Here is a 21525-nt window from a genome sequence, read left to right on the forward strand (position 1 = left end):
CTGTCTGACACAGACACAGGCCCTGAGGACGTGGCCCCACTGGAGAAGAGACTTGATCACTGGGGCCACCTCAGCTGTCCTTCCCCACCGAGACACGTCTTCCGTTTAGTCAAGGGGGATAAAAACAACCCGACCCTGAAAGGGAGAAAACACTCTGGGTTTGACACTGAAGTCTGGTAAGTTTGGTGCCTCTCTGTGGGGGGTTCCAGAATCTCGGAGGAGGCAGAGGTGTGCGGGGACCCCAGGTTGTGGTCAAGGGCTCTTCCGGAGTTGCCGGGTCACTCCGGGAGTCAGTGCACGGGGTTCAGAGGAAAGCAGAGATCGGGAGCCAGTGTAGCCCAGAAAGAGAAACTGCATTTCTTGTGTGTTTCTACCGTAACACTCACAACCTCACGGGACCACTGTGGAGGCGGCCACGGGGACAGAGAATGCTGGCATGACATTTGCCTCTCCCATCCCAGCGGGTAGCCTCAGAAAGAGAACTCAAACGCTGCAGCTGACACTCCGTACCTCTCACTTTGTTACCCAACAGTAAGCAATTGCCTGGCGGATTAAACATGGGCAATGGATCTGAAGGGGTTGGTCCGACCAGGTGACCAACCAGTGCATGAAGAGATGCCCAACTTCTTCAGCCGGGAGGGACATGCCAATCAAAGAGCCCCTGAGAGACGCTGCCGCGCGCTCACCAGACGGCCGGATGCAACAAGGGATGATCACCGAGTGCTGGGGAGGACGTGGAGGGCGCGGGGCCCGTGCAGCAGCTGGGGAGGTCGGGCAGTGCGGTAGCTCCTCCCAGAGCTAAGCACAGGAACACTAGCTGACCCAGCACTGCCCCTCGAGCTGTACAACCGACAGGGCCGAGAGCGGGAACCTGCACGGACCCCTGGCACCCACGCTCACAGCGACCCCAGCATCCGCCGGCAGGGGAGCGGACGAACAGAATTCAAGGGGATCCATCCAGCCGCACCCGGGGACCGAGTTCGGACACAGGCAAGGCGGGTCTGAACCCTGACGACATCCTGCATGAAGCCACCCGCGCCCAAACCGGCCAACTCATAGACACAGAAAGCAGGTGAGAGGCCACCAGGGGTGGGCGGAGGGGAAGCAGGAGTCGGCGTTTGGGGGATCAGAGCTTCTGTCTGGGACGATAACCAAGTTCTGGGGATCGTGGTGACAGCTGGGCAGCAGTGGGATGTAATTAATGCCCCACGCATGTACAGTGAGAATGGCGCATTACATTGTATGCTGCACGCACTTTATCACAGTTACAGAACATGAATAACGTGATATACCAAGGAGCCACTGAATTGTACATTTCAAATGGGTGAGACGTACAGTATATGGATTATAGCTCAATAAAGCTACAAAAAAGCATATTCAAAGGCTTACACCAGCCCCCACACCTTTCACTTGGCTAACCTAAGATATGACAGCCTTCGTTTTTAGACAAGATAACAGGCTGAGAAATCTGGAAAACGACACGCTCAACAGAGGCCACCGGGCACTTGTGGTCATCACAGAGCAGCTACCCTCGGACCCGGGAGGAAGGCCGCTGCTGGGGGGTTCGTGATCCACATGCCAGTGCCTCCCGTTCGGAGGACTGTGACCCAGCTCAGGGAAGAGGCAATCTGCTCATGTACGATCATCACCGTGGTAAGGGACCCTGCAGTCCAAGTCGCCCCACTCTGAACACACACGACACGTGAGGGGAAGCAGTGTGTTTGTCAGCGGGACGGCGGGGGTGACGTGCTCCGAGCAGCTACCTGGCCAGTGGGGCCACGGTGACAGGACATCTGGGGACGCCCACAGGCCACATCACAGGTGCACCGGTGCCCGGACCAAGGTCCCGGGCAGAGCGCACACTTACTGGTTCGGTGAGGGTGCTGTCCTTTTCTAAAAACTGCACGACACAGTACGCCAGCTGCGAAGCACAGGAGAGAGGGCATCAGCATTTCCCTCCACAGCGGCAACGCTGCCCCCACCCCCTTGGTATGCCCCCCCGGGGGGGGCTCAGGGACAAGACACAGCAGAAAGCTAAAAAAATCAGGAAACATATCAAATATCGACAAGTCAGCCTTGGTTTGACAGGGATTTTCCTCACCCTCTTCTTAGAGATCGTAATCAACAAGTCATCTAACAGCTGGAAAAAGACAAATTCAAATCTGGTTGCACCTTAAACCACTGAACTATTAATCTCTTCTGTAGAACAATTAACAGGATAACAGCTGGTTGGAAGTACAGCGACTATCACCCATTAACAGCAGAAGGCGGGAAAAAAACCCACCACGAAGGAAAATACTTCCCAGGAAGCTGACATGCTAAGATTCCCGTAAAGAATACACTTCCTGGGACACCTGGGTGGCTCAGTGGGTTAAAGCCTCTGCCTCTGGGTCAGGTCATGATCCCAGGGTCCTGGGATTGAGCCCTGCGCCGGGCTCTCTGCTCAGCTCCCCCCCCCCAACGCCCCTGCCTGCCTCTCTGCCTGCTTGTTCTCTCTCTCTCTCTGTCAAATAAATAAATAAATAAAATCTTAAAAAAAAAAAAAAAAAAAAAAAAGAATACACTACCTGTGACTGAGCCTGTGCCGACACACTGTGCCCCCCAGCGTGAGGGCCTGCAGGACGGGGGAGCCCGCTGGCTGCCAGGCTTGTCCCTGACCCTCCGCACCTGTCCGTGCAGGGCTCATGAGGGCGAGAGTGAAGGACGGACCACGGCTCGTGGGTAAGTGCAGCCGCCCAACGGGTAGGAACCACTTAGGGACCAGGTGTTCAGGGTAACAGTCATCAGATTTCTGCAAACTACAGAAAGCCCACAGCTTTGTCGCTGGCCACAGACAGAAGCTTCTTCTTGAAGGAGCCAGATTTAATATCTGACAGAAAACTTCCTCTGAGAAGTGCCCTTGCCTCCTGTCATTGAGTGAGTCACCCCCTTCTCTGTGCTTAGAACGAATTCTGAAATTCTCCATTTCTGAGACGTTTCTGATTTTTTTAAATGGCTGTTTTTTCTAAGCTTTTTTTTTTTTTTAAGATTTATTTATTTATCTGACAGAGCAAGATCACAAGTAGACAGAGAGGCAGGCAGAGAGAGAGACAGAGAGGGAAGCAGGCTCCCTGATGAGCAGATCGAGCAGGACTCGATCCCAGGACCCTGAAATCATGACCTGAGCTGAAGGCAGCGGCTTAAACCACTGAGCCACCCAGGCGCCCCTGTTTCTGATTTTCTTTTTTTTTTTTTTAATTTTTATTATTTTTTTTTTATTTGACAGATGGAGATCACAAGCAGACAGAGAGGCAGGCAGAGAGAGAGAGGGAAGCAGGCTCCCGGCTGAGCAGAGAGCCTGATGTGGGGCTCGATCCCAGGACCCCGGAATCATGACCTGAGCCGAAGGCAGAGGCTTTAACCCACTGAGCCACCCAGGCGCCCCTGTTTCTGATTTTCTTAAGAGGGAATCTCTTGACCCCTGTATCCTCTCAATTACCTACATCAGCAGTGGCACATAATAAAGAGGACACTCCCAGTAACAGGCTGGGATTGTGTGTCTCGGGCTCATCAGTGCTCACGTGGAGGCCCTGTGCTAGCGAGTGTCCCCACCTGCGCGTCACCGCTGGGCACCCCTTACCTGTGGATGGTAGACACTCAGAGATTTCACTTTGTGCAAAGGTAGCAACACCTTCAGTAAGAAAATCTTGTGCTCTTCTTTTAGTGGTAAGGCAAATCCATTAATTATACTGTGAAAACAGAATTTATTCAAAATTTGAATATTTATGATTTCCAGATTTAAAAAAATCTGTTTTTCTTTTCTCATTTTCAGCATAAAAATTGGTAAGCAAAATGTACGTTGCACAAAAGACGATATTAACAGAAATGAAAAAGAAAACTAAATACATTCCAAGAAGCACGGTCATTTTTATCTTTATTATGTGTGAGATAATTCTAAAATTCTGGATTTGTTCTGGGTTACCCAAAACAGCGCGAGTCCCTGGGGGCAAAGCCTCCTTCTTTAGACAGGCCGTGGAGGCTGGGCAGCTCCCGCGGGACCCCGGTCTGCATCTGCCCAAGCCCGGCACCTTTCCTTTGCCTTCACCCATTTTTAGGAATTGGCAACTCTCTGGAGAGATTTGGGTTCATTACTCTAATGCTGGCAGGACGGAGTCAGTGCGCGAGAGGAGCCGGCTACAGATCAGCCAGGGCGTCGCTCCCTTCTACAAAGAAAGGGGGTCTCACTCCTGCCTCCAAACTGAAGCTTTGTCTCTAACATTAAGTAGCGTACCCACTGGTTTCCAGCTGGGCGACGGGGCTTCCTTTTTCTCTATTTGGTTTTATTATTTGGCAAGCACAGACACGTGTTGGAGCTACGGAGCAGTGACAGCAATTTCCAGACTGTTCTGCACCCTCTAGGGGTCCTGTGTACGTGTGTGCCGCAGGCTGTCTGAAGTGGACATTAGGGATGACCTGCTCATTTGCATCTGGGAGACCCTCAAGGTCAAGCACCTCTTCTGGATCCCAGCAGCAGGAAGCAGAGTCCTTTCTGTGACACACTGGGCTGTGCAGACACTTAATGGCCTCCTTGCAACATGTTGGAGGTGAGTAGATTTCCCCACTTTACTAAGAAAACAGTGGCCAAGACTAGTTAAGGAAGGTAATACAACTAGTAAGGGGCCTTCAACCGCTCACCATACTCTACTAAGAGAGAGTAACCGGCCGACTGTGCTGAAACAGATCTAAGTAGACTTCTGCACGGGACTAAGAGTTTTTTCAGATTATATCTAAAACAGCAAGGACGGTTTTCTCAGCGTGGCTGGAGCGCAGAGAGAGCAGATGACGCCTGTGCTCCCAGAGACAGGCTTCCTGCATTTCCAAAGCTCCGGGGATTGACACAGCGTCCCTCCCTGCAGTGTCCCTCGGAAGCTTTAGCTGCTGATGCAGCTGAATCCCCGAGGAATGTGCTGGAGGAGAGCACTTCCAAGTTTCTTCGACTGGGCAACCCCGAGGAACTCTGGGAAGCAGGGGGTTGGAGGTCTGACATAAAATCTACAGGTCACTGATTTAGCGAGCAGGAACTCCACTTGGCCTAAGATGGTAAAATTTGTAAAATATTACTTTTAAGAACATTTATAAAAAAGTTATAAAACCAAAGCAATTTGAAATATTAGCATTTACTCAACACCGCCCGGGTACAGTAAATGATCCATTCTTCCAGTGTCACACATAAACTTTAAGGTAACCGTCTCTGATGAGGGGTGTGAAACAGCACCTGTGTGCCGAGCCAGGCACCCAGGGGGGTTTCTCTTCGGTGGCTCCTAACCCCAGACCTCACCGACCCCTTCCATCAAGAGAGGTCTTAGTTCCTCTGGGAATGGTTTCAGTCGCCTCACTCTGGGGAGGGCTGCTGGACTCAGTGGGCTGAATCATTCTGGAATCCATTCCACTCGCTGCCAGAACAAAGACGACTCACCTCCCCAGGATTTCCAGTAACTCTGCTATGCCGTTGTGATGCTCTGTTTCATAAATAAACCTAGAAGAAGCAACATGCCACTTAGAATTTGACACTGAAGTAACAACTGTAAAGACTAAAATCCTCTGAATAAGGAAACAAGGTGCTTTGGAGGGAGGGGGGTGTGCAAAGACCTGAAGGGCAGAGCGCATGGGTCTGCTCAAATGTCCCAACATTTTACTTTGGATTTCCAAAGACGGAGAAAGGCTGTAGGGTCTGTACTATGAGCTCCCCTACTTCAGCCGCCCAGAGGTGATGAAGAGCAATTTGCCATCTGCCAACCTAACTCCACACCTTCCTCAGTTTTTGTTTTTTTTTTAAAGATTTTATTTATTTGACAGACAGAGATCACAAGTAGGCAGAGAGGCAGGCAGAGAGAGAGAGAGAGAGAAGGAAGCAGGCTTCCCACCGAGCAGAGAGCCCGACATGGAGATTGATCCCAAGACCCTGGGATCAGGACCTGAGCTGAGGGCAGAGGTTTTAACCCACTGAGCCACCCAGGTGCCCCCACCTTCCTCAGTTTTAAAACCTCCAACAGTTGGCTGGGTCTGTGCCAGGGCAGAAGCCCCTTCCTGCCCACTTGAGTTGTCTTCCCTGCTTCCTTATAGACACCTCGCATGGCCCCTCACGGATTCAAGCACCCCCTCCTGGAACCCCAGTATGATCAGCCGATCTGCGTCCTGAGAAGCCTCTCGTGCTGTGCCTGCCCAGTGGGCTCCCATGGCCCTTGCAGCATCTGTCCCATGCTTAGAACACGCTGACAGGCTGGGAACTATGAGAAAGAACAGGGACACTGAACAGGGCAACAGCTCCCCACCTCCCAAGGATTTCCTCAAAAGCCAGGAGCCCACTCCTGCCCACACCGTGCTCGCCTGGCGTCCACCTCAACCTCAACCAAGGCAAGGGTGCCTGCCTGCCAGGAGTGGGGTCTGAAAAAGGATTCTGCTCTCCGTTGACAAAATCAGTTTAGAGGCAGCTCTATGTCAAAAATGAGAGTTTGTGATGATTTAAAAAAAAAAAAAAGACTCTGAAATTTCGTTGTTCTTGTTTGCAATGAATGGACAAGGGACCTCAAGGTAAAGAACACGTCAAATAACACGTGAAATGTTCCTGAAGGGGGGGCTTTGACACTGCCACATCCTGGAATGGGCAGAATTCTTGGAAGGTCTGGCGCTTGAACCAGGCCATGAAGGAGGGCTGACAGATGTCTGGACGGGGTGGAGTGGGAGGGAGAAGGCAGGGCTGGAGCGAAGGTCTGTGAAATGGAGCGGGGAGTGGGCCGCGGGCAGGAGGTGGGCCAGGCAGACACGCAGGGTGGCGCCCCGAGTGCCTCACATGGGTCGGCTACAGCCACTGAGCAGAGAACCACAGTGCCACGGAAATGAGTATGGCCACGGCATGAATGGGTGGTGGGGAGTGACCCAGACAGCACGGGGCACCTGTCTGGTGAGAAGCAGGCGGTATGGTCCTACGGCAGGGGACGCAGCCCTCAACTCCCCACCGGGCTCTGCGCTGCACCGGCCTGGAGACTGGGCGCCGACCCCCTGGAGCCCCATCCTTCGTGCTGCGTCTGTGCTCGGACGCACTCAGATTTATAAAACTCAACTTGCGCGTTGCTTGTTTTCTCAGCTTCCACGTGCAAAGTTGGAGCTTTGTACGAAGTACAGCTGTGCCACCTGACTGTCTGCTTCTCTCGATGACCCGGGGGGCTGGGAAGGCAGCAGGACTGCACGAGGCACCCGCAGACCTCAGGGCTCGGCTCTGGGCCTCTGCTGGGCTCGGGCTCTACAGGCTCCAGCTGTCGCATGTGAACAAGGATGGCCTTCTGCTGTTGGACATTTTGTTTTCCTAAATCAGCATCACTATATTCTTCTTGGTAAGTTCTTCATTTCTTTTTTTCATCAGAGATGGTTTTTTTTTTTTTTTTTTTTAAATTTAAATTCAAGCTAGTTAACATACAGTGTAGCACTGATTTCAGGGTCAATCCAGTGTTTCATCAGTCAGTGACACCCAGGGCTCATTCCATCACGTGACCTCCTTAATGCCCGTCACCCAGGTACCCCATCCCCCCACCCCCCTCTCCTCCAGCAGCCCCGTTTGTTAAGAGTCTCCTACGGTTTGCCTCCCTCTCTGATTTCAACTTACTTGATTTCCCCTTCACCTATGTTCATCTGTTTTGTTTTTAAGTTCCACATTCGAGAGAAATCCTGTGACAACTGTCTTCCTCTTATTTTGCTCAGCATAACACCCTCCAGTTCCATCCATGTCACTGCAAACAGCAAGCTTTCCTTCTTTTTGACGGCTGAGTGATACCCCACTGCACGTGCACACCGTACCTTCTTTACCCGTTCATCTGTCATGGACACCTGGGTTCTCTCCGCAATTTGGCTACGGCGGACACTGCTGCTCTAAACACTGGGGTGCATGTGCCTCTTTGAATCGGCAAACAAAATTCTTTGTTTCTATTTATTTGACCTGACTTGAAATAGATATAAAAAAGAGAAACCAAATCTCCTTTTACCTTTTCCCGAGAGGGACAAGAAAGGAAGGTGCGGAGTGGGGAGAAAGCCATAATGAAGGCGTCCGCACGCGGGCGGGACGGTGTTTCTCACTTTTCCAGCAAAAAACAATCAGGACTCTCTTTCCTCCCCGTGGGATGTGCCCTGAGCCTCCCACGAAGAGGCGGAATCTGTCTCCCTCCCTGCGGATCTGTCGTCCTGTGGGTCGCCTGCATCAGCACAGAAGGGAGAAGGGAATCTGCTCCAGTTACCGGCCGAGCCTCGCGGAGGACAGGCGGCTCCCGCTTCTTCCTTCCTGGAAGCCAGCTGAGGCCCTGCCCGGGGCCATCCTGCACGTGTCGGCCCCCACAGACCGTGGGCAGCGGTGGAACTGCCTACGGAGCCCAGCTCTGATTACAGATCTGCGAGAAAGTCATTGGCTGTTGCTGATTCCAGCCGCTGGGCTGTAACAGACTCAGAGCCCTGCTCACTCCAGGGTTCCAGCTCGCCCTGGCTGGGCTGTCAACAGGCAGATCCCTGCCGCTCCCAGTTCCCACGCGCTCATCAGAAGGAGAAACTATCCAAACGGGCTTGACTTGAACACTTTCAGTGAGATAAACCAAACAGGCTGCAGAGATCTTTTCTTCCACGCTGGGGTCATGCCACAGACTTCTCTCCCGGTCCTTCTCCTTCCGCAGGAGATCGGAGGTGTGGAAGGCGGAGACCGACTACGGGATCCACACAACGTGCCCGCTTTTGATGGCATCGGTCAGGAACGACAGTGACAGAAAACATGGCTGAAACCCAAGAGCATCGCACGCCAGCCTGGGGCACTCGGTGAGAACGAAATCAAGTGCAGTGACTTCTGAATAATTTAAATGTTTTCGTTATTGTACTGAGATTCTTCATGATCTGTGATTCTGCTCTCTGAACAAACCCACATTTTAATTAAAAAAAGAAAACAACCCTCACTTTAGGTAGATCTTTAATTTTGGGCCTAAAAGATCAGAATTTAAATAGTACCCATTCTTTGCTGTTTAAACAATGTATAAAATGTTTCAATAGAGAAGTACCTCTGCCGTCTAATGACCCTGTTCAGAAGGAAGCACAAGGCCAAGAAGGTGTGAGGAAGACAACACCCAGGAAACATGATGTCCTTCTCTGGGCACAGAGGGACAGGTTCCAGAAGCCCCTGAGGCTGCTGTTCTCCGTGGGGGGCTCTCCATCTGTCTCTGCCCCCTTCTCCCTTGCTGGGTCACTGTGTCTAAGAAGGGATGCGCCTGACCTCTGTGGCGCTCCTGGCGAGGGCCTATACATCACCCTCACTGAGGCTCCATGGCCTGAAAGTGTGAAACCTGTCCGCTTTATCTCACAGGGGGACCTACACACACGGCTGTCACTGCTGGGTTCTGTCACTACCTTGAGACAGCCTGGGGTCAGGGGCCTTCAAGGCAAGCTGACCTGGGAAGCCCAAATTCTCAGAATAAACTGTGTGCAGTGAGCTCTCACGCACCAGCCTTCATCTGGTGCCACCACAGGTGCGAAGCTGTTGCTGGACTCATGTGGTAAAGCAGCCAGAACAATGCTTGCACCGTGGGGAGACCTGTCTGCCAAGCCAGGGGGGCTTTCTGGCGTGGGGACGTGTCTGCAAGCCTCTGAGGCTGCGGCCAAGGGCAGGCGGAAAGATTGGTCCAGGAGGCGCTTGTGTGGAAGGGGCCTGGAGCTGAGCAGAGGACAAATGAGGGGGCCGGCCAGGCCCAGGACTTAGGCTCATCCAACCAAGTGTGGACAGTCATCCACGTGACTCAGGTGGTGGCAGAACCGTGGGGACAGTGGCAGGCGGGCTGAGGGGTGTTCAGACTTTAAGAGTCAATGAGAAGCTGTGGCCAGGATAGGGAGCAAGAGGGGGCGGAGTTAAGGTGAATACCGCACTTGGAACATCATGGAACATTCTTTCATGAGCCATGGGGCTGTGCCTCCTCTGTGTAAACCCAGACAGGGCACCTTCTGCACCCAGCTCCCCAGACTGACCCGTCTCTGCAGTCCCACAGGCCTAGGGATGACTGTGCTACCTACACCTGCTGCTTCCAACAGGCCCTCCTCTGCCCGGAGGTAGACAGGGTTTCCAGACCTCCAGTACAGTTCTCTAGCTTGGGAGAGCTGCTAAGGACCCCTGCTTACTCCTCCTTCTCGCCCGCTCTCTGAGATGCGTCGAGGGCAGTGGGGGAAGAAGTAACGTGCAGGGGGAAGGAGTGACAGCTGGCTTTGCACGGGTTCTAGATGGACCCACCCTGGACAGCTGAGTGAAAACGCACACAGAGGAAGGCAGTGTGGTGAGATGGGGGGTGGGTGAGGGCGGGGAGCGGGCAGAGAGGGAGGGGCGGGGGAGGCAGAAGGGGGCCACTGCTGCCCAGCACACCATGGGCAGGCCGCTCCCACTCCCCAGTCACTTGCCAAAGGGAATGATGGGCTTGGGGTGGGGAGGAGCACCGAGTGTGAACACGACCGTCATCATGCAAAAAGGGACACGTCACCCACACGCTGACTTACCTATAAAATATATTATTTATCTGTTTTCTGATGTAAGCTCTTAAGCCTAAGAATTTTCCATAGATTCTGTGAAGGGTAGTTTTAAGAAAATCTCTCTCTCGAGGATCTTCACTGTCGAAGAGCTCTAAAAGCTTCAAGGAGAAAAAGACACTCAGTGCACAGGCAATTCCCGTGCTGGAGTTTAGGGCTTTTGAAGCTTCAGCTAGTCAGTACCTTACCTGCAATACAAATTTCTGATCGATATATTTCTTCGCTATATTAGGTTGGAAATCTGGAGACTCTAAAAATCTTAAGAAAAATTCATAAACAAGCTAGGAGGAAAAAAACAACAATGAGTCAAACAACATGGTATTTTATTAGCTGGAGATTAGAGATACACCATGAGTTGAATCTCTGAAAATATGAAGCCTTAATAAAAAGCCACGAACCTACAGAATTAAGTCCAAATACTATGGCTTCATTTAATTACAACTGAAGACGGTATTGTTTTATTTAGCTCAGAACCACAGACTACAGCCTTAAATAGCATTTAAACAAAATGATACCCACAGTGGGGGTCACTGGCGCTCAGCTGAGGCTGCCGGGAGACCACAGTGCGCAGCAGCTACAGCGGGCTGGGGCCTGCACCCACCGTGGGCATGTGTCCTGGCAGAGCCAGGCAGACAGGAAGCTTGGATGGCTCAGTGAGCGGGTCACGGACATGGTCACCCAGGGCTGGGACGCTCCTCCTTGCATGCTGCCCCCGAGGCAGCCCCCCTTTGTGATCTGTTCCCCATCTTGCTCGTTCCCAGCTTTCCCCTCTATCTCCCCTCCTGTGGACAACCCAGGCCCCAGGCCGCGGTGTGGCGCGTGGCCTGCACACACTCTGCTTGCACTGGGCTCAGGGTCTTCTCAGGCATCCGGTCTGATCTACGATCAACTTTTTGCCTTACAAATGTGCAAGTTAGCAGGGGAGCTTTGGGGCGCATAATATCTACATCCTGAAAATGGGGTGGGGGGAGCATCTAGCTGAAAAAGGCCTTGATCTAATGGCTATCGGGGAGGAGGTCACTTTCATTACCAACATACTGGCAATTATGTATCTTTGTAGTTTGTTTCAAGGGGTCCAAACAAACCAACCATTTGATTCTCACTTCCGCTAAAATACCTTTCTTAGATGCACAGGTTTGCAAAGTCAGAGATCCACTTGCAATAAGCTGGAGTGAGGCCCTAGAAGCCAGCACATTTGCTTTAGAGAAAAACCCGCGAATATACACATTTAATTCATGCCCCTGTTTCTGGGGCATTCTCAGAGTTCAGTACCTGTAGATGAGGCCAAGCTGCTTCTAACGTGGGCTCGTCTTCCTCGGGGTCAAATTCTGCTCCCGTAGGATTGGAGGAAGGTGGTAATGTTCGAAACATGTTAACTGCAAACTAAAACCCACACATTCTTGAGTCATAACCAGGACATTCAAGGTATTTACAGAAAACATTAAAAAAACATTTATAAGAAACATTAAAAAAAATTTACAGAAAACACTTTAATTGTAATGATAGCTGCTTCCAGCAGTTATCTGGCTCATCCTTATTCTTAAGATTACGAAAGCAGCGAGCATCCCCAGTGAGACCTGGGGTCAGGAGCGCAGCAGGAAACGTGGCCCACGGCCGGCCGGCCACCGAGACTCCTGCTCAACTCTGAGCTGCCAGATTCACAGACAACTAGCACCAGCCGGTGCCAGCCGGCAGTGGGGAGCCCTCGGTCTCTTCCGTGTGTCAGTGCCAAGCGAGGAGGCTGGTGTAGTGCTGGGAAGAAAAGAATGAGATCATGGAGGAAACAGCAGAGACCGAAGAACTGACCGCCTGCCCCGGAGGTACCGGCGATCGGCGCCGAGAGACCAGACCCACCAACCGTGCCTGGGGCTGGACGGTTGCGGTCTCCATCTATCTGGACTCAGGAAGAAATGACTTAGAAGAGATTTCTCTGGAGTGTGAGTGACCCCCTCGTACAACTTGCTGCCCATTTTTCTTTATATTGTCCTTCACTGCGGATGCCCGACCCGTGTATTATTATGGCTCCGTCTATTTCAAACTTCATAAAAGTCAGGGTTTTACAGGTGTTTCTACATAAAATCTAGAATTCTCAGGAGCACAGGTACACTTGAATGCCCATTAATCTGTAAGTAACGCACAACATGTACTGATAAATTTGTGATATGTTTAATTTTTCCATATCATCAATTTGTAACTACTTTTGTAGGAAATTTAAATATGGTTAGTTCCCTCTCAGAGGCTCTGAACCACTGTATGTGGGCTGCAAGACTGGGCTCGAGCGACAGGCGCTCACACGACCGCAGCAAGGCCTCTGTCCCCCCACTCCCCACAGCACACCATCTAAACACCTGCCACACAAGGTGAGACTCAGCTCCGTGACACTGTGAAGGGATCTGTGGATGGTCCTGGGCAGACCTGATGCAAGGGTGTCCAGTCTCATGGAGACAGAGCTAAAGCTCAAGGCCAACAGTTGTGTTTCTTTTCTCATCTTTACTATTATTGACACTGAACTCCGGGCCCTACCATTGTGTTCTGTGAAGGAACATGCCCCCACTTCAAGCCATCAGCTATGGGAAGCCCTGAGCCCCAAACATTTGTCGTCCGTGCCGTCTGAGAGGAGGAGCAGCGGCAGGGCATCGCAGCAACGGGCTGAGATAACACAGGAATGGAAGGAACAAAAGATGGCTGGAAATCCAGACAAGCAAAAAAAAAAAAAAAAACCTTTAGTAAAAATAAAGGCCCCCACGTAACAGGTGACTAACGGACCAAGGCTGTGACAGGTGCTGGCAGGTGCATGGGGCACATCCTGTCACTGGTGCCCGGGGAGGGACTCTCCTGGCACTCTGATCCCCAAGCCCACAGAAGAGAACAAGTAGACAGCAAGAGCTCCCACACCCCGGAAAGGCCATACTTGCCCGCCCCCCTCTCCACACCCCCCCCCCCCCCCGGCTTGCTGAGGGGCAGCAGATGAGCCGTGTCACCAGGAGCCTTTGCCCCTTCCTTCCTGGGCTAGGAAAGTGTGGAGAGTGGAGTCAGATGTAGTCTGAGGCCCGTACGGGCGTGCGGCATTCATGAGCCAGGTTTTCTTTCTACTCCTTCAAAGGCAGAGACAGCAGGTGCCTTGAAAAGAATGTCGCAGAGGAGAGCCATGTGCCCAGCGCAGGAGGACAGAGCCCACAGGGTGTCCCTGGGTGGAGGAGGTGCTCCAGACACACGCTAGGCCTGCCTCTCCTGGACACACTCACGTCAGCCTGTGTCAGTCCCACTCAGGAAGGGAGCATGCACACGGGGGGGGCGGCTGCCCTCCTGCTCTGCTTGGGGCCAGGAGGTGCCCCCATAGTCCCTCACTGGCCAGGCTGCCCATGAGGACTGAAGGGTGACAGCAGGCGGGGCAGCTGTCCCCAGAGAGACTAACTGGGGGCAGGAAAGCGAGATGGGACAGATCACGGCTTACTATTGGACACAAATGCGAGCGGCACCCGTGGAGGTATCTGTAGCTATGGTCGACATCTCAGTCAGCCTACCTGCAGCTCGAGAGACCCCTGAGGACGTGGGTGGGCTGTAGCCACTTAGCTGGCAAGTCTGAAGAACAGAACCGTGGTTTTCCCAGAGGAAGACAAAACCCGCCCTGTGGAGGCGGCCTTGGCTCCTGCCCGAAGGCTCCTGGGAAAAAATCTCCCGGGCTGTCTCTGTCTCTCGCTGGTTGCTTCTCTGGTCGGACTCTGACCGACACACCTGCTCGGTTAAGATTCCTAGGAAGCTGGTTACCGCTTACCAGTGGCAAAGCTAATGACCCCCGTGTCAAGTTGAAGCCCGTGCGGGGTGTCCGGTCACCTACAGCCCGGACCCCAGAGGTGGGGTTGGGAGTCAGCGGGGCTGGCAGACCACCAGGCTTTTACGGCCCAAATCCTCTTTTCAGTGTCCCCAAAGGCGACCAGCCTAGACCCAGGTTTTCCTGCCGGCTGACTAACTGCCACGAAGCTGCTTGTTCCCCAAGACACAGCCTTCCCACCGCGGCCGGAGCAGGAGTTCGAGGCTCGGCTGCAGAAAAGGCTGCACCGACCGCCAACATGGGAAAGACAAGGACGTCAGGCAGGGGACAGGCCACCTCAAGTGGTCCTTGTGTCTCAGGGATTCTGAGCACAAACGCTGCGGGGTCCAGCGAGCCGAGCGGTCCAGCTACGCGGAGTCCAGGCTGGACACCACGGGGGGGGGCTGGTGTCCGTCCTCCTCACGCGCGGAAGTGGAAGGAATCCGGTTTGTTCTGGGGGCCGGACGAGGACCCGACGGATTCATTTTAACCGCTCAGCTCACACGGAGTGACAGTGTCCCCAGGGCTGTGGTCGCAGCCGGGGGGGTCAGGCCGCACGAACAGGACAGGAGGGCCCGAGGCTGGGGGGGGGGGCAGGCTTCTGGCCGTCCTCGACCAGAGCCAGGGACTGTGCCCCGAAAATCCTGCCCACGCTTGGGTTTTCTCACGTGTACACAGGGCACGAGCCTCCTCTCTGCCCTGGGCCCGGGGGGAGCGGGCCAGGACGCGCACGCGTGGCGGCCGTGCTCGTGGGCGCGCGCACGTAGGGGACGCGCACGTAGGGCACGCGCACGGCGGCCGGTGGGGCGCGCACGGGCTCTGCGTATTCGGCAGCACCTGCTTTCACCGCGGTCACCGCGGCCTCGACGCCCTGCCTTCCTGGCGCAAACCAGCTGCAGAGGCTCCGGCCCACGCTGCTGCGCCTACTCGGTCAGGTGCGAGCAGCGCTGCGGGACACCCTGCGGCGCGGCGGCCTCCCGAAGCCTTTCGGTACCTGGGACAGTGGCCAGCGGCGGGCGAGCGCAGGCCGCGCGTGCGCCGATGTAAGCGCAGCGCCGCGGACAGAGGGAACAGCCAGAGCCGCGGACGACGTAAGTGCGGCGCGGCGGCCGGGTGGCCGGGGGGAGGGGGGGGGCGGCCGGGTTGGGGGGGCAGCCAGAGACGAGGACCACCCTGGTAAGCCACTTTCCCGGACAACGGGTCGGCGAGGCTGGATACTCAGTTCCTCGTCTAAACCACACGGGTTCCTCCACCCCTGCACGTACTCTACTGTATTCGCACAACCATGTGTAGAGGTGAGGCCGCTGAGGCCGGGTCTCAGCTCCTCCGGAGCTCATCCTCCCACAGTCCGAAACACTAGGTTCTGAGAGTCCTGAAATGCATCGTGGGGGTGGGTAGGGTGCGGGGAAGTGGGGAGGGAGCCCATCGACATTATTTTTTTGATAGAAAACTGTATTTGTAAAAGTTACAGTGTATCTGGAAAAAACAGCAGAAACCATACAACAGACCAGCTCAGCTGCGCTAGGATACAGAAACCAGAAATACAATTACAAGACAAACAGCACACCCTCTCCGCTAACAGCAACGTGATTAGGGAACAGAATGAACAGGAGCAGCCCAGGAACACAGTTCCAGAAGTGACCAGGGCCTGGGAACTCAATGCCCAGTTACAAGGCCCCAGTGGAGAGAGCATAAAAACCCTAATAAAGGGCACATTAGAATATCTGAATGGAAGAGACAGCGAGAGGGAACAGAAGCAGGGACAGTGGGACAGGGAGAAGCAGGCTTCCTGCCGAGCAGAGAGCCTGATGCAGGGCTCGATCTTAGGACTTTAGGATCATAACCTGAGCCAAAGTCAGATGCTTAATGACTGAGCCATCCAGGCGCCCCCCTAGTGGCAATCTTAAGAGAAAATCTAGGCCTTTCCTCATTTGTGAGGTTAGTTCAAGCCTGCTTTCAATGGTAGAGTCCAGGTGTCGCCCCGGGGACTGCACACGCACACAGCAGGACAACAGACTTAAACTCAACAACACCAATACTCACATTGAAAGTAAGTAGTTTGCACACCCAACCAACCAACCAACCACTAGACACTGTCTGACTTAATAGAAAAATAACACTCAACTCCATGCTGTCTGCAACAAGCTCTCTTTAAATACAAGGAAACAAATTGATCAAAAGTAAAGGAAGGAAAAAGACATATCAGGTTCACATTAGTAAGGAGAGAGCTGAAATGTCTGTATCAATCAGACAGAGTAGGTTTTGGAGCAAATAAGATTACCAGGGATAAAGAGGGCCACTCTGTAATGATAAAGGAGTCAACTAATAAACACTAATATCTACTCTCTGAATAACATGATGTAAAACTTGACAGAACTGCCAGAAAAAAGAGGCAATAAACAATTAGAAAACAGAATATAAAGAGCCCTAATTACAATAGCACCAAAAGATGAAATATTTTACGAGCCTGAAAAAATACATGTAAGATCCGAATGCTGAAAGCCACAAAACAAATAATGCCAAAATGAAGACATACTATGTTCATGGACTAAAAGGTTCAACACTGCTAAGGTATCCACTCTCCCCAAATCTACATAGTAATGCAATCCCAATCAAACCCCCTGAAGGAGATTTTGTAGGTAACAAACCAATTCTAAAATTTATATGGAAAGGTACAAAAGCTAGATAGTCTAAGAACTTTAAGAAAGTAAAAACAAGATCAAAGCATTCACCCTACTTGACCCCAGAATTTATGAAGTGATGGTAATGAAGACCATATGGTACTGGGAGCAGATTCCTAATTAATGGAACAGAACAGAGTCCAGAAACAGACTCACAAATATGGTCAAATAACTTCTGACAAAGGTGCAAAAGCACTTCAAAGAATGATCAGTCTTCTCAACAAACGGAATACTTGGACATCCACATGCCAAAAAAAAAATGAACCTCAGCCAAAATGTATCACAGACCTAGATGTGAGATGTAAAACTATGAAACCATAAAACTTTTAGGAAAAAAATCTTTTTTAAGCTCAGGTCAGGCAAAGACTTCTCAATATGAAACCGAAAAAAGCAGGGTCCATAAAAACAAATCACAAGTTAGACTTCACCTGATCTAAAACTCTGTAAAAGACATACTCAGAATAAGTCCATCAGAGAAAGACAATTATCATAGGATATCTGATGTGAGGAATTTGAGTGGGAGGGTGGGGGGCCGTGGGGGTGGGAAAAATGAAACAAGATGGGACTGGGGAGGGAGACAAACCATAAGAGACTCTTAATCCCAGGAAACAGACTGAGGGTTGCTGGGGGGTAGGAGGGATGGGGTGGCTGGGTGATGGACATTGGGGGGAGTATGTGCTATGATGAGTGCTGTGAAATGTGTAAATAAGACTGATGATTTACAGACCTGAACCCCTGGGGCAAATAATACATTATATGTCAATAATTAAAAAAAAAAAAAAAAGACCCTCTCAAAATAAAAAGACAAGCCAGATGGGGAGAAAACATTTACAAATCACCTAACTGGCAAAGTTTTGTATCTAGAACATGTAAAGAAGTCTCAAGCTCAATAATAAGAAAACAAAAAACCCAATGAAAACATTGGCAAGTGATTTGAATAGACATGCCACCAAGGAAGACCTACAAATGACAACCACAGGAAAAAGTGCTCAGCATCATTAGTCATTAGGGAAATGCAAATCAGAACCCAAACGAGAGGGGCACCTGGCTGGCTCAGTCAGTGGAACATGAGACTCTTGATCCCAGGGTTGTGGGTTTGAGCCCTATGCTGGGTATAGAGATTAGTTAAAAATAAAACCATTTATTATTTTTAAAAACATTTTTTAAAAAAGATTTTATTTATTTATTTGACAGGCAGAGATCACAAGTACGCAGAGAAGCAGGCAGAGAGAGAGGAGGAAGGAGGCTCCCCGCTGAGCAGAGAGCCCGATGCGGGGCTCGATTCCAGGACCCTGGGATCATGACCTGAGCTGAAGGCAGAGGCCTTAACCCACTGAGCCACCCAGGAGCCCCCCAGATAAAATCATTAAAAAAAAAAAAGATTTATTTATTTGGGTGGGGGAGAGAAAGAGAGAGAGAAGAGGGGGCAGGGGCCGAGGGAGAGGGAAAGAGAGTCTGAAGCAGACTCCATTCGGAGCACAGAGTCCAAAGCTGGGCTTGATCTCACGACCTGAGCCGAAACCAAGAGTTGGATGCTCAACTGACTATGCCACCCGGGCACCCCCAAAACAAAATCCTTAAAAGAAAAAATGCCAAGCTGAGATAAAGGAACTGACGACCCTAAATGCTGACAACGGTGCGTCACAGCCTGCTGGGCGGTGCAGACAGCACACAGCTGCTTCGGAAAGCAGTTCGGAGAGTTAAACATAAAAGACGTGACCCACGAGTTCTGCCTTCCCCAGGCAAATGAAAACCTTTGTTCCAAACTTTGTTCCAAAACCTTGTTCCAAACTTGTACACGAAGATTTACAGCAGTTTCACTGCCCCAGATGGGAGCCTACCTTCAGCAGGGGATGGGCAAACTGGGGTACATCAACCTTGTGAGGCACTACTGGATGGTTACAAGGGATAGGCTGCTGGTGGATCTCAAACCCACCATGCACAATGAAGGAAGCCGGACCCCAAAGGCTGCATGTCACGTGAGCCCATCTACATGACCCTCTGGAGAAGGCAACACGATAGACTGGGACAGATCCGTGGTGGCCGGGGACGACGGGGAGGAGGAGAAGCCTTGACTACAAGGGGGGAGCAAAAATAGCTTTTTTGGAGAGGGACGGAGCTGTTCTCTATTTTGATTATGGTGATGATTGTATGATTATACATATTTACCAAATCTCAGAGAACTCTGCTGTATGTAAACTAAGAATTTAATTTTATTTTTTTAAAAGATTTTATTTATTTACTTATTTGTCAGAGAGAGGGAGCGCAAGAGGGGGAAGCAGCAGCCAGAGGGAGAAGCAGGCTCCTGGTTGAACAAGGAGCCCGATGTGGGACTCAATCCCGGGACTCTGGGATCATGACCTGAGCCGAAGGCAGATGGCCGACTGACTGAGCCACCCCGGCGTCTAGTCTCACAAATTAAGAATTAACTTTAAAACATCCTATGGAAGGGTAATTCTTGGCTGTAAGTTCGGTTCATAATGCCCTTTGTGTCTCAGTGATTTCTCCACTGTGCCCCTAGATGAAAGACAGACCCTTCCACTTGGGAGCTTTAAAAACGCGCAGGTTTTGCTGAGGTGTAACTGACCTACCGTGACTGTGTTTTGAGTGTGGGTGCTAAGTGTAGGGTCTGATACATGTATGATGGGCATACGTCTGTGAAACCATCGCACAAGCAGGATAATGAACATATTCATCGCCACCCCCTCAAAGTTCTTAGAAGCCTTTTGAAGAAATAATACAAATAATACATCAGTTGGCTACGAGGGGGGATGGGTACAGGCAGGACTGGGGAGCCGGGGAGGAAGGAGAAGAATTAACTTTCACTTCCTATGCTTTTGTATTTATCTCACTTACTGAAAACAAACATGCCTTTCTTCTATAATTTAAAAACATCCAACAAAACAAAGGGAAGTTCTCCCAAAATAATTGGAACAAATCTCCAAGAAATGACTTACTGATATATAAAGTAGAAAAATCATTCTCTGGGTTTCAAAAAGCACCATATGTTTTCATCTCTTTCTAGCTCTCTGCTGATGTGCGTCTCTAACCCACATGTCTGTGACTTTGGCTAAACGAAAACAACGAAAACACACAAGGGGAATGCATGATTTAAATCCTCAGTGGAGAGAAATCTGTACACCACTTAAAGCCTCACTGGTTAATACACTATCTCCTTTATTCACAACATGTTTTCCTCTCCCATTTCCAAAATATCTTCACCCTTACAGCAAGCAGTGCTTCCCAGAACACACTGTAAATATCAGATGTAAAAATAGACAAAGGAGAGCGTCCAACGTCAACTCTGAAGTGAGCACAAGACAATCACTCTGGGCCGTGGGCCGGACACCTCTCCCAAGGACCCCAGAATCACTGCTCTGCCCTTAACAGAAAACGCTGACTTGAACCGTAAGCATAAAAGCACAAACCTGTAAGGCACTATCCGGTCACTTACAAGCAGTACAGGTAAAAACAGTGGGACGGACCTGTCTTCCCGGGAATCCCAGCATGCGTCCTGGCAGAACAGCGCTACTGTTCACTGTATGTACAAGGCTCTGTGGGGGGACGGTTTGAAGAAAACCTATTTACTGGTTTTTGATGATAATGTGGTACATGATCCTTATGAAAAGTAAAAATCACAAGAAATATGGTAAAATGGAAAAATCTGCATAAGCCACAGCATCCCAAAGCGGCTGCTGTTAACAGCTCACACTGTATTCCTCTGGAATATACGTTGTCTCCTGGGTGAGGGTGGGTGACGGGGTCAGGGATGATACTGTGTCTCATTCTCAGCTGTCCCCCGAACCCCGGATGCGGGCCGTTCCAGAGCCGTCCATCTGATGCAAAGTGCCTGGAGCCTCCCAGCTCCTCTGCCTCTGATCTAACCAATTCCTTCTCTGATCCTCAGCAGGCATCACTACTACGCCTCGTTTTAATGTTTTTGTCTCTGCAGGAAGCTCCACACTGAATGGGCATCTACTGAGCTCACGGAAAGCACTGGCCAAACTTAGAAGAAGAAACGGGAAAGCAAAACCAGTCTATCCCTCCTGGGGATCTGCAGCCTAGGGAGGTCAGAGCTGCCAGTGGCTTCAGCGGGCAGTGCAGGAAGGCTGCTCGGAAGCGATTCTGAAACGTCTGCTGTGCTGAAGAACGACCTGGGGAACATGTGGGCACAGGGCTGGCAAGCAGCATTTCTGACAGGCACCCAGGGGGTGCCCATGCCGCAGCCTCTGAGCGGGGCTCTTCTGGAGAAGTGGTTCTCAAACTCGGGTCTTGGGACCCTTTGAAACTCCTAAAAATTACTGAGGACCCCAAAGAGCTTTTGCTTACGAGTCATTTCTGTTGATGTTGACTGTCTTAGAAATTAAACTGGGAAACCCACCCCCATGAATCTATTAAAAAATAACAAGCCCACTGTCTCAATATAAATATATATTTATAGATATAAATATAATATATAAA

At 51.2% G+C, this 21525-nt stretch overlaps 1 protein-coding gene across 17 annotated transcripts in view; it reads right to left on the minus strand.

Annotated features, from left to right (window-relative positions):
* PPP2R5C (protein phosphatase 2 regulatory subunit B'gamma) overlaps nucleotides 1-21525 on the minus strand; it is a 121585-nt gene that overhangs the window by 20075 nt on the left and 79985 nt on the right. For all 17 annotated transcript variants that reach the window (XR_014313474.1, XR_014313475.1, XR_014313476.1 and 14 more), the window contains 6 exons: nucleotides 11845-11955; nucleotides 10761-10853; nucleotides 10543-10673; nucleotides 5456-5515; nucleotides 3620-3728; nucleotides 1868-1921 (listed from right to left, as the gene is read on the minus strand). Coding sequence is in view for 14 of the 17 variants with exons in the window: in XM_082737487.1 (XP_082593613.1) it covers nucleotides 1868-1921; nucleotides 3620-3728; nucleotides 5456-5515; nucleotides 10543-10673; nucleotides 10761-10853; nucleotides 11845-11955 (558 nt within the window). In the remaining 3 variants the exon portion in view is untranslated. The remainder of the gene's footprint in view (nucleotides 1-1867; nucleotides 1922-3619; nucleotides 3729-5455; nucleotides 5516-10542; nucleotides 10674-10760; nucleotides 10854-11844; nucleotides 11956-21525) is intronic.

This window comes from Mustela nivalis (genome assembly GCF_964662115.1).
Source record: "Mustela nivalis genome assembly, chromosome: 6".
NCBI lineage: Eukaryota > Metazoa > Chordata > Mammalia > Carnivora > Mustelidae > Mustela > Mustela nivalis.